The 13,884-nt window shown below is 33.4% G+C and overlaps 1 protein-coding gene across 3 annotated transcripts; it reads left to right on the plus strand.

Moving 5' to 3' along the window:
• Positions 1–955: 955 nt before the first annotated feature.
• LOC131158145 (large ribosomal subunit protein uL30y-like) lies at positions 956–13,607 on the plus strand. 3 transcript variants are annotated; one of them, XM_058112793.1, is made up of 7 exons: positions 956–1,171; positions 4,959–5,149; positions 5,251–5,348; positions 5,445–5,502; positions 12,805–12,884; positions 12,968–13,070; positions 13,141–13,607. In XM_058112793.1, the coding sequence occupies exons 2-7, from the start codon at positions 4,964–4,966 to the stop codon at positions 13,354–13,356; spliced, it is 741 nt and encodes a 246-aa protein (XP_057968776.1). In that variant the 5' UTR covers positions 956–1,171; positions 4,959–4,963; the 3' UTR covers positions 13,357–13,607. The 3 variants fall into 3 exon arrangements, with proteins under 3 accessions (XP_057968776.1, XP_057968777.1, XP_057968775.1); XM_058112794.1 differs by having other exon boundaries at positions 4,962–5,149; XM_058112792.1 differs by having other exon boundaries at positions 1,022–1,182.
• Positions 13,608–13,884: the final 277 nt, after the last annotated feature.

Here is a 13,884-nt window from a genome sequence, read left to right on the forward strand (position 1 = left end):
TCTTCACTAGTTCTCCCATGCGCTTACACACGTCTCTTCCCCCCTGTGCACAACACTCTCTCTCCTCTCTCCTTTGAATGCGCACTGCCGCATAAGCCTAAAGTCCCATCCCCCTACTTTTTTTTGTTAATCCTGACAGCACAGTGCTCTCTCCTCTTTCTTCTCAATGTGCGCTGACAGTGCGTCAGCCTAAAGTCCCATCCCCTGTTTTTTTTTTTAATTTTTATTTTTTAAATGTTGACAAGCAGCGTCCCATAAATGCTGAAAAGTCGGTTGGGTACATTTGTGCATTTTTCCCACTTTCCTCTATACTAGTGTTTTTATTTTTTATATATTTTTTATTTTTTAATATCTTCATAAAAAACTTTGAATTTCTAACTCTAACTCCCTAACTGGTAAGACCTAAGTTGTGCCTAGGTTAGTGGGCTAGGATGGGTGCTGCTGCCTGGCGGTTCACTGTACATAGATAGACTTGGGTTGGGCGGGCCTTTGTCATCGGTGAAAATTTGATTTTCTCAGTTGAGAACCGAAAAATAATTATGAAAACCAAAAACCAAAAACCAAAACCCAAAAACCAAACCGATAAATTTTCAGTATAGAAGTTAGAACTAAATTGAACTAATCGAATAAACTAAAGTGACTTAATTCAGCTGGTTATTACAATTAGAGGTGGGCATGGTTCGGTCAACTGAACTATTACTCTCAAGTTTTTTACTGAATCGAAGTTTCGGACTTTCGATTTGCTAGAAAATGTGAACCGAAGCTGAACCATTTAAAATGGTTAACTAAAAATTTGATTCACTAATTTTTGGACTAACATCTATTGGTTAAGTAAACCATTAAGCATAATTTAAAATTTTAAAATTACTACAAATAATATATATTTTTTCTTAACAATTAACATACAAATTTAAAATATTCAAAATAAAAATTTGGGTATGAAAATTAGATCAATACAAAATTTAAAATTTCTTGGCCACCCTAATTACAATTTGGGCCAATTTTTGCACTCCCCTACGACGGCCCAGATCACTTTAACTTCCAAAGAACACTGGACCGCTAGACTCGAAAATCCTATAAAGTTGAGAGCGTCCGCGCAAGCCGTCGTCTTCACTCGACTTCCATTCTCCAGGCAGAGACAACCCTAGACGAGCAACTCTAGGCGAGCTCGGTAAGTTCAGTGTAGGTTTTTCTTTCATCTTTAGATCAATCCATGTTTCCTTCGATCGTTTGCGGTCCCGTTGTCTGGCGAGAAAACAGAGGAAACTGCCAGAAGAAAATAAAAGAGCAGGATTAAGATTTTTAAGTTTCAATCATTTTACTTATTCCATTTTCATTTTCTATCTTTTTCTAAGCAACCAAAAGGAATCAATGGTATAAAATGTAGATATGAATCTAGGGCTTGTACGACTATTGTCGGCACCTTTGGTTTGAATCTATGTGAAATTTTGAAGTGAACTTTTAGATGCTGAGTTATTTTTCCAGGTATCTTTTTGTTTGCTGGGAAAATGTAAAGGAAGGAAAATAGAATGCTGAATCGTATGGTTCATTCGTTTTGGTTTAAGTAGAAAAAGTGCAGGGGTAAACTAAGTGATCCAATTATTGTTGTAGTAAGCATAGTCGAGTGGTTGGTATTTTTTTCTTGAGCTTTTAAAGATGAGAAATCTAATATTTAAAATTGTTAATTTCCTTCCTTTTTCTTCATTTTCTTAGCAGCTGCACAGGGCATTGTTATTATTATTATTTGGTAAAGAAAAACATTAAAATGGAGTGGGTATTATTGAAAAATTAGGATGTAAACTTTTGTGCATGGGTAAAGAGAAACATAAAAACAAGGTAAGTATTAGTGTAGATAAAGACCTAAAAGATAATGTAGTAGATGTTAAAATAACAGGAAGATAGGATCATTAAAATTAGGATAGTTTTAGGCCGGGAGATAGTGAATATCATAAGTGCGTATACTTCTCAAATAGGCTTAGTAGAAAATCTGAAAAGATAATTTTGAAGAGATATGGATAATATTTTACAAAGGATACCAATGTTTGAAAAGATGTTCATAAGAGCTGATTTGAATGGTCACATTGGTAAAGATAATATAGGATCTGTGATGATATTTAGAGGTCATGAATGTGGAGATAAAAATGAGGGTGATACGATCTTAGATTTCGCATGTCTTACGATTTGGTTATATTGAATACTTGTTTTATAAAAAGAGAAGAATGTTTTTTCAATAGTCGGTATAATAAAAGACAAATAGATTTATTCTTAATTAAGAACGGGGTCGTCTATCTTGTAAGGATTGTAAAGTTATTTCAGGTGAAAGTTTGACTATACAACATAGTTTTAGTATTAGATATACATGTTAAAAAATGGAAGAGGAGTAGTATAAATCAACATAAGGGGATTATATGGTGGAACTTGAAGGGAGATAATGTAGTAAAATTCGAAGATAAAATGAACAAAGAGTGTGAATGGACAGTTGGGGATAAGGTTGATGCAAATACTGTTTGGAATAAAATGGCAAATTCTATTGTAAGAATAATAGAAGAGGTTTTATATTAGTCCAAAGGAAAATACTTGAATAGTAAAGAAAGTTGGTGGCGGGTTCAAAAAATCCAAAAAACCTTTAAGACAAGAAGAAATTGGTATAAAATATGACAAATTTGTAGAAATATTGAAAATATTGAAAAATATAAAGAAGTAAGAAAAAATGTAAGAAAGACTATCAATGAAGCTAAACATAGAACTTATGATACTTTATAAATTAAACTAGATACTAAAGAAGGAGAAAAAAACATTTATAAACTTGTTAGAGTTAGAGAAAAGAAAATGCAGGAATTTAGGTGTAAAATGTATAAAGGACGAGAATGATAATGTCTTAATTAGAGAAGAAGGCATAAAAGAGAGGTGGCAGAGATACTTTGATAAGCTATTTAATGAAAATCAAAATGAAAGATTGAACTTGGAAGTGACAAATGAGGAGAAGACTAAAAATAGGAGATTTATTTGCAAAATTAGAGTCCTTGAAGTTAAGATGACATTAAAAAAGATGAAGAGTAGGAAATCTATAGGACCAGATAAAATACCAATTGAAGTTTGGAAATGTTTAGGGGATAAAAGAATTATTTGGTTACCTAATCTATTCAAAACTATTATAAAAACCAAGAAAATGCTAGAAGAATAGAGGAAAATTACGTTAGTATCTTTGTACAAAAACAAAGGCGATATTAAAAAATGTAATAACTATCGTGGACGTGGAATTAAGATTTTGAGTCATACAATGAAATTATGTGAAAGGGTAATTGAATATAGAATAAAATTAGAAATTAAGGTTTTAGGAAATCAATTTGGTTTTATGTTAGGGAGATCAACAACAGAAGCTATTTATCTTTTAAGAAGTTTAATGGGAAAAGTTTAGGGTAAAGAAGAAGAACTTGCATATGGTTTTTATTGACTTAGAGAAAACTTATTATAGAGTACCTAAGGAAGTTCTTTGGTGGATTTTAGAAAAAAAGGAGTTTGTGGCAGATATACGAAGGTCATTAAGGATGTGTATGATAGAGTAGTGACTAGCATTAGAACTATAGGAGGAAATTCTAGAGAATTTCCAATCACAATAGGTGAGGTGTACATCAAGGTTCTACTTTGAGTTTTTATCTTTTTTACTCTAGAAATTGATGAACTAAATAGGAATATCCAAAATGAGACCCCTTGGTATATGTTGTTCGTAGGTGATATCATGTTGATTGATGATAGTAGAAGCGGAGTGAAATCTAAATTAAAACTTTGGGGAGCCACATTAGAGTCTAAAGGGTTTAGAATGAGCAGGAATAAAACAAAATTTATGAAATGTAATTTTAGTAATGCAAGGAGTAGCAATAGAAAGAAGATTAAACTAGATAATCAAGAAATTAATAGCATTGATAGATTTAGATATCTTGGATCCATTATGCAAGCTGAAGGGGAAATTGAAGAAAATGTAGTGCATAAAATTAAGTTTTATAAGACTACTATAAGGCTAGTTATGTTTTATGGTTCAGAATGTTGGGCAACTAAGAAACAACATGTACAAAAAGTAATGCAGAGATGGGTATGTTAAAGTGGATGAGTGGTTTAACATTAAAAGATAAAGTAAGAAATGATCATATATGCAATAATTTAGGTATAACATCGGTTGGAAATAAAATGAGGGACGACTTAGATGGTTTGGGTATTTGAAACATAGGCTTAGTAGAACACCTGTGAGGAGGAATGAGTTAGTTATTGATTTTGGCATGAAAAGGGATAGGGGTAGTAGACCTATAATAACTTGAAATGAGGTAGTGAGGAAGAATTTAATAGCCCATTTAATAGAGGAAAATGCTTTGAATCAAGTGAATTGGTGGAAAAGGATTCATGTAGCCGACCCCTCCTAGTGAGACTTAAGATTTGTTGTTGTTATTATTGTTGTAATATTTTTTGGTAAAATGCGATGGGTACGCATTGTTGGTTATTGAATAAGATGGAGGAAAAATGAAGTTAAAGTTCATTATATTTTTTATTACATATATATATATATATATTTCATGCATTGGTTTTCAAATTTGGAGGAGACCAAAATCTATCCCGAAAAGAAGAAGAAGATAAATCAACTCACCTGAGTATATTCTGCTTGGCTCTCAAGGAAGTGTTGGAAATAAAAAAAATTGAATTTGTGATTCCTGGCTCCATGAGTACTATAGGTTGGAAGACCGTTGGCTTTTTAAATAGGACAGTGAGAAAATCAACTGAAGTAACATAATTGTAGTTCTCATGTGTCGAGAATAGGCAATGAAACTTGTAACTTTCCTTTCAGCCTGTGGGAAAAGTCTTGTTGTTCTATTTTTACTTATTTTGCTTTTATTTTTAAATATTTTTTTAAGAACTCTATTGCTCAATTTAAAACTTGTCACTTGATTACTTTTCTTTGTTTTTTTTAGTAGAAATGGGTGAAGAGGCAGCCAAAGGAGGACAGTTGATTCCAGAGTCAGTATTGAAGAAGAGAAAAAGGGAGGAGGAATGGGCTCTGGCAGCAAAGCAACAGCTTGAAGCCAAGAAGAAGAAGAATGCTGAGAACAAGAAATTAATCTATAATAGAGCCAAGCTATATGCAAAGGAGTATGAGGAGAAGGTAGTGGTGGTTACGGGTCTGTCTAGTTATAATCCTATTCTTTTGTTTTTATGATTTGCTATTTGGATTACTGAGATAAAATTTTTTGTTATGATGTGTAGGATAAGGAGCTGATTGATTTGAAACGTGGGGCGAAATTGAAAGGTGGATTTTACGTTGACCCAGAACCTAAGCTTTTATTTATTATTCGTATCCGCGGGTACGCTTTTTATGTTATTTCCCCTGATAGTGGCATGTTTACTGTAATGTGTTGACTCTAATTTATTTATTCATTTTGTGACTCTGGAATTTTCAGTATCAATGCTATGCATCCAAAGACAAGAAAGATTTTGCAGCTCCTGCGTCTAAGACAGGTAACATTATGTTATATGCTTTTGCATTTGGAAATCACAAAGAAGCAACTGGTTATTAGATAGTGCTTTTTGACTGTACATGACTTAGTTATGTCTTCTTAAGTTATTAGATTAGAAATAGTTCAAGTTGGAATTAAGTGGGTTCAGCTCCTTGTCTGGCAAGGGCTATTGATACAATTGTTTGGTAGCCAAAGAAGGTTTTGCTCACAAGTGTGTGTCTCTCTTTTTCGTTTGTGTGGTTACTGAGTATTAGAATTTTGGTAGAACTTAACTCATGTTGGCATTAATTATTATCTGATAAATTAGATAAAAAAACCCATCCTTGTGATGGGTTTGATGCGAGACCAACTGTGTTTGGACGACTAGTGCAGAAGGCTACATTTGATATATATCACTTGTTTCCATTAATTATTTTCAAGGCTGGTTTTAAAATTGCTGATATTTCTTTGGTCTACCAGAGTGGTGGAAAATATTTTCCATTTCCCGTTTGCAGATTTCATATCTTTTAGCTTTGCCATGAAGTAAGGAAACATAATGATTGCTGTCATTTTGTTGAAATTGAAAATCTCTTTCTCGATGAAGTAATAGAGTAACAAGTATTTTGGTGGTGTTTGGTGATGGCAGGAAAGGAGGGTGGTGGTTGCAGCGGGAACAGTGTGGTGAGTTGTGGTGGCAATGGTGAGTGGTGAATCTTGTGACAATGTCATCTTGATGTGGTGGCAGCAGTAGGGGTGAGCACGGTTAAACTTGGGTTGGTTTTAGTATGAAACCAAAATCAAACCGACCATTGGTGGTTTGGAGAAATTATAAACCGAAATTGAACCATGAACCAACCAAGCTATGGATTGTGAAATTGAAAGTTCATAGTTTGTGTCAATGGTTTTGGCTTTAAAGTTGACTCTTAATTAAACCGGGCATGGGAAACTGGTGAATATAAAGATAAAGCGCTCTAAAAATGCTGTCTATGATAGAACACACGAATACACACAAAAACACATGTAGAGAATACAAAATATAGTAAAAAAATCCAAAGATGAAAGTAATGAACTATAGAGGTTAGTCTGGTGTAGCATGTCACGGGCTAAGCTTGTTCAGGGCATTATGCTTGCCTATGACCGCTTATCTCGTGTGCTTAGGATGGGTTTCCATCATGTAAATACTAGTGTAGGGTTATTTTCTGCTAGTAGAGTCTTTGTAAGCCAAATATGGCAGTATGACTCCTCGGTCACTTTGATGTTTCCTAGTGCCAGGATGATAATTACATAAAAACCTCTTTAGGGGAGGGTGAGTGTTCATCAGTCATTGTAAAACTCACTAGCAATTGTCAACGTGCTTAGCCTACTTGCCTCCCTCGCTAAGTACAACATGTCAACGGAGGATTTGTTAATGAATTACGTTTGCTTCAATATTTACTGCTTGGTTGCCACGACTTTCATGAATTGATTATTATTTTCGCTGCTATCTGATTGAATGTTAATGAAAGTGCTTCGTGGATGAATGTTGGTAAAGGATAGGCTGGCTAGTTAAGCTAGAGTGCTTTAGCTAGCGCCGCACGGCCCTTCACAACGGTGTGAGAAAGGCGGACCGTGACATGTAGCAAGCACATATTTTACCGAGTTGGCATTTTGGGCTGATTTTTACATTTTCCAAACCACTGAACATACAAATTTTAAAACCTAACTAGACCAACTGAAAGTGCTTGTTTTTTGTTGGTTTGACCCCTAGGCGGGTTTGGGTGAGTGCATTTGTGTACTTGTGTGTTTAGGAATAAACTAGGGAAATAAACTTAAACATAGACTATAAGAAATACAATAACAATAAAAAGCATATATCCAAACATGAAAGTAATGAACTTTTAAGGTTGGTCTGGTGTAGTCAGCACACATTTTACTATATAACATATATAATATATAGAAATAATTAATATATATAGGTGTTGATTTAGAGGTTTGGACTGGTTTTTATGTGTTCCAAATGATCAAACAGACAAATTTTTAAACCAAACTAGACCAACCAAAATGCTTGGTCTTGTTGGTTTTCTGGTTTGACCTGGTGCGCACCCCTAGGCCGCGGCAGTGAGGGGTGGTGGTGGGGTGTGTGTGTGTGTTTCTGTGTTTGGGAATAAACTTTAAAAAATATGGAAAACATTTTTTAATATGTTCCAAGGTCTAATGTGAACTTGGAAGATTGGTTCTTTTCTGTGATCTTTTTGTGAGGGTTCCTGGTTCTTACTAGTTGCAATTCTTTTTCTCACATGTAATATAATATTATTTAGTTATCTAAAAAAATTTAGAAGACTAGAAAACTAATTTTTTAATTTTTCATTTGAAAAAGAAACTTATATTTAAACTCTTACCTTACATTTTTCCCTTTTTCATAGAGAACCTTTTCCAAACTTTCCAGAGAATGCGGGCAGGGAAGTGTCTTTACTTCCATTTTCCAAACTTTCCCAGTTCATCTGTGTAAAGTGAAATTTTTTTTCGCAGTGAATTGAAATGGATTATTTGTGTGTGATGGTGGTTGCTTCCAGAGTTTTGCCTGAGCGATCCTATCTAAATGCCATGGAATGATTTTGGATCCTTTTCAAAACCTGGTAGAAGAGTAATGTGGTATTGATTGGTAGAACTAAGGCGGGATTGGAATTGAAATTTTGCTCCTGTCATTTGATTTCTCCAAGTGAGGGTAGAATTGTGAGTAAATGCTAATTCCATCAGTTAAAGGAATGATGATTTCCCCTCACCCAATGGAATCACTATTTTATTCTTACCTCTTTATCTACGAAGTCCATATTTGACCTCAAATAACTGACATTATTCCAAATCTAGCCGTGTGACCTTCACATCTCTGTAGTCCCCTCTCAGCCTTTTCTCTTTCTTGCCCTAATTGCTATCCATGGTGCTGCTGCTGCTGTCGATTTAAAGGAGGTTCCCAAATGGGTTCAAGGGAGTCTCAATTGCTTCTCTTCGATCTCTATTTTTCCCAATCCTCTTCTTGCATCATTTTGTTCATCTCTCCTCCTTCGTTCCCAAATCCCCTTCTTCACTCTCGTTTTCATCATTTCTTCTTGTTCTTTTTCTTCTTCATTCCCGATCCCCTAATAAATTTGACTGGGTTCTAATTTTTAAAAACAACAAGCCTTAAGTCATGAAGACACATCAACATTGAGCGTCTTCTTTCATTCCTTCTCATTTTTCCACTTCTTTTTCGTTAACTTATGGTTTCTGTCTTTAGTATTTTTTCTGTGGGAGAAATCATGGAGTAAGTTTAATTTTAAACTACAGGTAATTTCTAAATTTAGTTACCTTTTTTTGGTGGGGGGGGGGGGATAAGAGAAGAAAATTTTTATTAATGTCGAACGGAACAGAGTACAAGGCTTGGAGGTCAAGGAGTTCTCGCTGATGATCCAAAGAACAGAATAAACAGAGGTATTTAAATTACAAAAGTGCTGTTTTCCAATCCCTTCTGAGATTGGAAAGCAATAAACCGCCAAAAAACCAAGAGAATGCACCCAAGAGTAGATGAGGAAGATTGCTCTTTCTCATAAATTAATTACCTATTATAATTGGCAATTGTTGCTAATTATTACTGCATGATGTGAATAATTGAGTTCTTTGTTAGAAAATGTAAATAATTTTGGTTGAAGGATATTTTGGGAAAATGACATTTTTTATTCCATTATGGTCCAAGTAAACATTAGAAAGGAATAGGAATTGCGATTCTGATAATCATTTCACTTTTGCTACCGACAACAATTATTGTTTTCTAGCCTTAATTCCACTCTAGAGTGGTCATTGTCATTTTTAGTTCTTGCATTAATTCTATCCTAAGAGTTGTAATGTAAGATTGCATGTGGTCCTTAGTTCAGGGCATATTATGCCCCTGTTCAACAGCACTTGAAAAAGTGCTTTTAGTACTTATTGTTTAAAATAAGTGATATTGCATGATAAGTCTTTTTTTTTTTTTACATGTTAAAAAAAAGTGATTATTAGATCAAGTGCTTAACTGCTAGTAAGTATTACATTGCTGAAATAGTTGACTTTATATGTGGTTGAATCATAAGGTTAAAAAACTATGTGTCTACTGTGGGTGTACGCTTGTTCAATTGAGGAAAATTTTTATGCTACTGAAGTGCCGAGCTTGTGTCATAGTTACACAAAGCAGGAGCTGAACAGGGTAATATGAAGTAAAAAAATTCAATGGTACTGTCTAGCTCATCAATGTGCATTTTGTGGGTCTTATAAGGGTTAAGAAAATAATTTTCGTAATAGAATGAAAGTTCAACTTATGTTGTATTTGGGCCCTATCACATGATGGGTCGACCTTGGATTCTGGGTCAATGCAGTCCAAGTTTGCTTTTATTATGGGATTTTTAGAATTTTAAAATGCTGTTTATGTTTGATCATGTTGATCAAGCCCCCTCCAGGCATTGGATAGGGCAAAAGTTGATCATCAAGCTCTATTCAATATTGAACTTCCAGTCCAACCATTAGATCAATTATTGGGCCCTACAGTCATCAACTTTGGTGAACCTTTCATGTTACTGGTGGGTGCAAACTAAAGTAATTACACGAAGATTGAAATTTTCACATAACAAGGCATGTTATATTGTAGTATAGGAAACTAGGTAAATTGTTCCACTAGTCATTAAACTTTGCCCCAAGTTTCAATTTAATCTTGAAGCTTCACTTTGTCTCATTAAAATCTCAAAACTATTCAAGTCATTCCAGTACAGTCCTGATGTGACTAATCTTAATTCCATTTGTGGAATTTTTGCTAACTTGAGTGAGTGGAGTTCAATTATCTCATATTTCATTTTCTACCCCAAATTCGTTTCTCAAAGCTGTAATTTGACTCTGCATTCACATGGCCATATTGTGTGGTGAGTGCATCTCAGACATGGTCATGGTGCACGATGGTAACTTCCTGCATAAGATTAATGTTAAAAATAAAAATGGCTGCAGAAAATTACGTGCCGTTTAGTATGACAAGCCATTAATAATCATGAAGACAAAAACCAAAACAAAAACTGAAAATAATGAACAAAAACTAAAATCTGGCTTATAAACTAAAATAAATTAAGAACTTCATCTAGCAAATTTTTTTTCTTTGAATCAAATATCAAATAAAAAAATATTTAAATAATAAAAATGCAGAAAGATACATTTAAAAAATATTATAACAAAAATAGAAACTATTAGAATTATTTTAATTAATTTTTATATTTCATAATTCACTTTATGTTAGAAATATTGGTGTACACGAAAATTGAAATACAGTGAAAATATTTTATAAGTAAATTTTTTAATTTTTTTAAAAAGTTGTGGATATTTTGATTTAGTTTTATTTTAAAATCATATGGTTATTTTATTTTATTTTATTTTATTTTTAGTTAAAAAATATTTATAAAATGAATGACTTATTCCACCAAAGTGAAATCTGGATATTAAAGTATTTTGCAAGAGACCAGAACAACTGAAAATTATAAAATTTGGTTCAGTTTTTTTGAGAACAACTTAAAACTGACAACAAAAATAGAAATTTGACGATGTTAACAGGCACGTTTTCACAATTTGTCTATCCACTATCTAGAGACGAAAACAAGAAACAGAAATGATACCAAACATGCCGTAAAACTTGTAACAAGTTGCCAAAGCAATTGTAAAAACAGCTTAAACCTGAAAACAGAAAAAGAAAACTAGCAATGTAAAAAAATGCATTGGAACAAAAAACTAGAAATTATTATTATTATTATTTTCAATTCTCTCTTCTATACGGAAACAAAAAAAAAGAAAATAGAAATGAGAAATGATACCAAAAAGCTCCTTAGATTTGAAATATATATTTTTAAGATGGATTTTACATTGGCACACAAATTGAAAACCTAATCAAGAGAACCTATTCAAAGAATCAAAATTAAGGGCATAATTAATGAAAGAAACCAAAAAAAAAAAAAAACAAAAATAAAATAAAATGAATAAAGTACAATTAAACAAAAAAGAAGAAGAAGAAGTTTCATGGTGTATGTTGTTTGCAATTGATATTGTCTCAATTGATGAAACTAGGGTGGATTAGAGTCTAAGTTAGAATTATGAAGAGAAACTTTAGAATCTAGAGGCTTTAGTGTAGGATAAGTGGAAGGAATATTAGAGGCAAAGTTAAACTTGATTGTGAAGAAATCTGTAACACTAGTGGATTTTGATACCTTGGATCTATTATGCAAGTTAAGGGAGAGAAATTGAAGAGGTTGTAATGCATAGAGTTAAAGTAGGTTGGATAAAATAGAGAAGTGTTTCAAGTATGCTTTGTGATTGCAAAATACTCTTAAAATTAAAAGAGAAGTTTTATAGGATGACTATAAGACTAACTATGCTATATGGATCAAAATGTTGGGAGACTACGAAACAACATATCTAAAAAGTAAAAGTTGTCGAGATGAGAATGTTTAGATGGATGAGTGGTATAACGTTAAAAGATAAATTAAGAAATCAACATATTCGCGGTATGCTTTGTGATTGCAAAATACTCTTAAAATTAAAAGAGAAGTTTTATAGGATGACTATAAGACTAACTATGCTATATGGATCAGAATGTTGGGAGACTACGAAACAACATATCTAAAAAGTAAAAGTTGCCGAGATGAGAATGTTTAGATGGATGAGTGGTATAACGTTAAAAGATAAATTAAGAAATCAACATATTCATGGTATGCTAGTTGTAACTCTTGTAGAAGATAAGATAAGGGAGGGAAGATTTGGATGGTTTGGACACTCATAATGTAAGCCACATATTGTGCTAGTAAGGAATAGTGAGTTTGTTACTTTGAGGGATAGTAGAAGGGGTAGGGGTAGATTTGAAATAACTTTGAATGAGATAGCGAGTAAGGATTTATTAGTCCTGAATTTTTCAAAGGAAATTGTTCATGATCATATAAATTGGCGAAGAAAGATTCATATAGCTGATTCCACCTAGTAGGACTTAAGGTTTAGTTTGTTGTTGTTGTACTAAAGAAGATCTCATGGGGTGAAATTCTATTATAATTAAGATCTTGTCACTGTTGGAGAGAATTTTTGTTAAGGTTGGCCCTAAATTGAAGTTTCAAATCAGAGCGCCACTTGGTATGGGAGCATTGGTTATGTATGAACTGAGGGATGGCTGGAATATGATTGATGTGGGCAGGGTTATATAAGGTTAAATAATACATTATTGGGGCGACATGGATGTAACGGATAATTTGCATATATTGTCATGATTTTGCCTACCCCTTTTTTATTATCTTCATTTTCCTTTTCTGTTCTGGTACAGATATTCAATGGTGTCTTCCTAAAGGTGAACAAGGCAACAATGAATATGCTGCATAGGGTGGAACCTTATGTGACTTATGGGTATGTATTTACCTTCTGGGTTTTGAAGCACTGTGAGCGTTCTTAATATGCATCATGACGTGCACTTTTGCTTTATGCTCCAGATACCCCAACTTGAAGAGTGTTAAAGAATTGATCTATAAGAGGGGTTATGGAAAGCTAAACAAGCAGAGAATTGCTTTGATCGACAACCCAATCATTGAACAGGTTTGTGTGTTTGTATGTGACTGTTGTCGACGATGCAATATATTGTTTCTAACACTGTTTGTGATCACAGGCTCTTGGCAAGTTTGGCATTATTTGCATGGAAGATCTTATCCATGAGATCATGACAGTTGGCCCTCATTTTAAAGAGGCAAATAACTTCCTATGGCCATTCAAACTTAAGGCACCATTGGGCGGTCTGAAGAAGAAGCGAAACCATTATGTTGAAGGAGGAGATGCCGGAAACCGGGAAAATTACATCAATGAGATGATCAGGAGAATGAATTAGACTGTAGCGGAACTTGTGGTATTATTATTTTCTTTTTGAGCTTTGAAGTTTTGTTTCTTTTTGGCAATGAGTTGAATTTGTTTTAAATTTCCCTTTTTGAAGTTGGATGGCATTATTTTCGGTGGCATATGGTGCTTTTATTCTGCGTTTCATTTTGTTGTGTAAGCTAGAGGTTCCTGCAATAATTTTTTTAATGTTACATTGCAATTATGTGGGTTAGTTTTTATACAGATTCTTGATTGATTGATGCACGTTACCCCGAATAGTTTGTTATATTGCATAGAAATTATTTGGAAGCTAAAATTCTATAGCACTTTATTGTCTGTTTGGTGCTGTCGTTTTGTTTTGGTTTTTGTTTCTCCACAGTAAAGAAGTAAATTATAAAAATGTGTTTGCTTCTTTTGTTAGTTTTTTGTATCTGTTGCTGGTTTTCAGCTGTTTGCCAAAAAATTGAAATCAGAGTTTTCAGTTGTTTTGACAACCTATAGGCTGAAATTTTAATAGTTAGAATTGGTTTTTTTAGATTAA

This window comes from Malania oleifera, chromosome 6, assembly GCF_029873635.1.
Source record: "Malania oleifera isolate guangnan ecotype guangnan chromosome 6, ASM2987363v1, whole genome shotgun sequence".
Classification (NCBI taxonomy): Eukaryota; Viridiplantae; Streptophyta; class Magnoliopsida; order Santalales; family Ximeniaceae; genus Malania; species Malania oleifera.

Coding starts and splice junctions, on each gene's coding strand:
- LOC131158145 (XM_058112793.1), top strand. CDS start 4,964: ATGGGTGAAGAGGCAGCCAAAGGAGGACAGTTGATTCCAGAGTCAGTA. Junction 5,150..5,250: donor CAAAGGAGTATGAGGAGAAG/GTAGTGGTGGTT, acceptor TATGATGTGTAG/GATAAGGAGCTGATTGATTT. Junction 5,349..5,444: donor TTTATTATTCGTATCCGCGG/GTACGCTTTTTA, acceptor TGGAATTTTCAG/TATCAATGCTATGCATCCAA.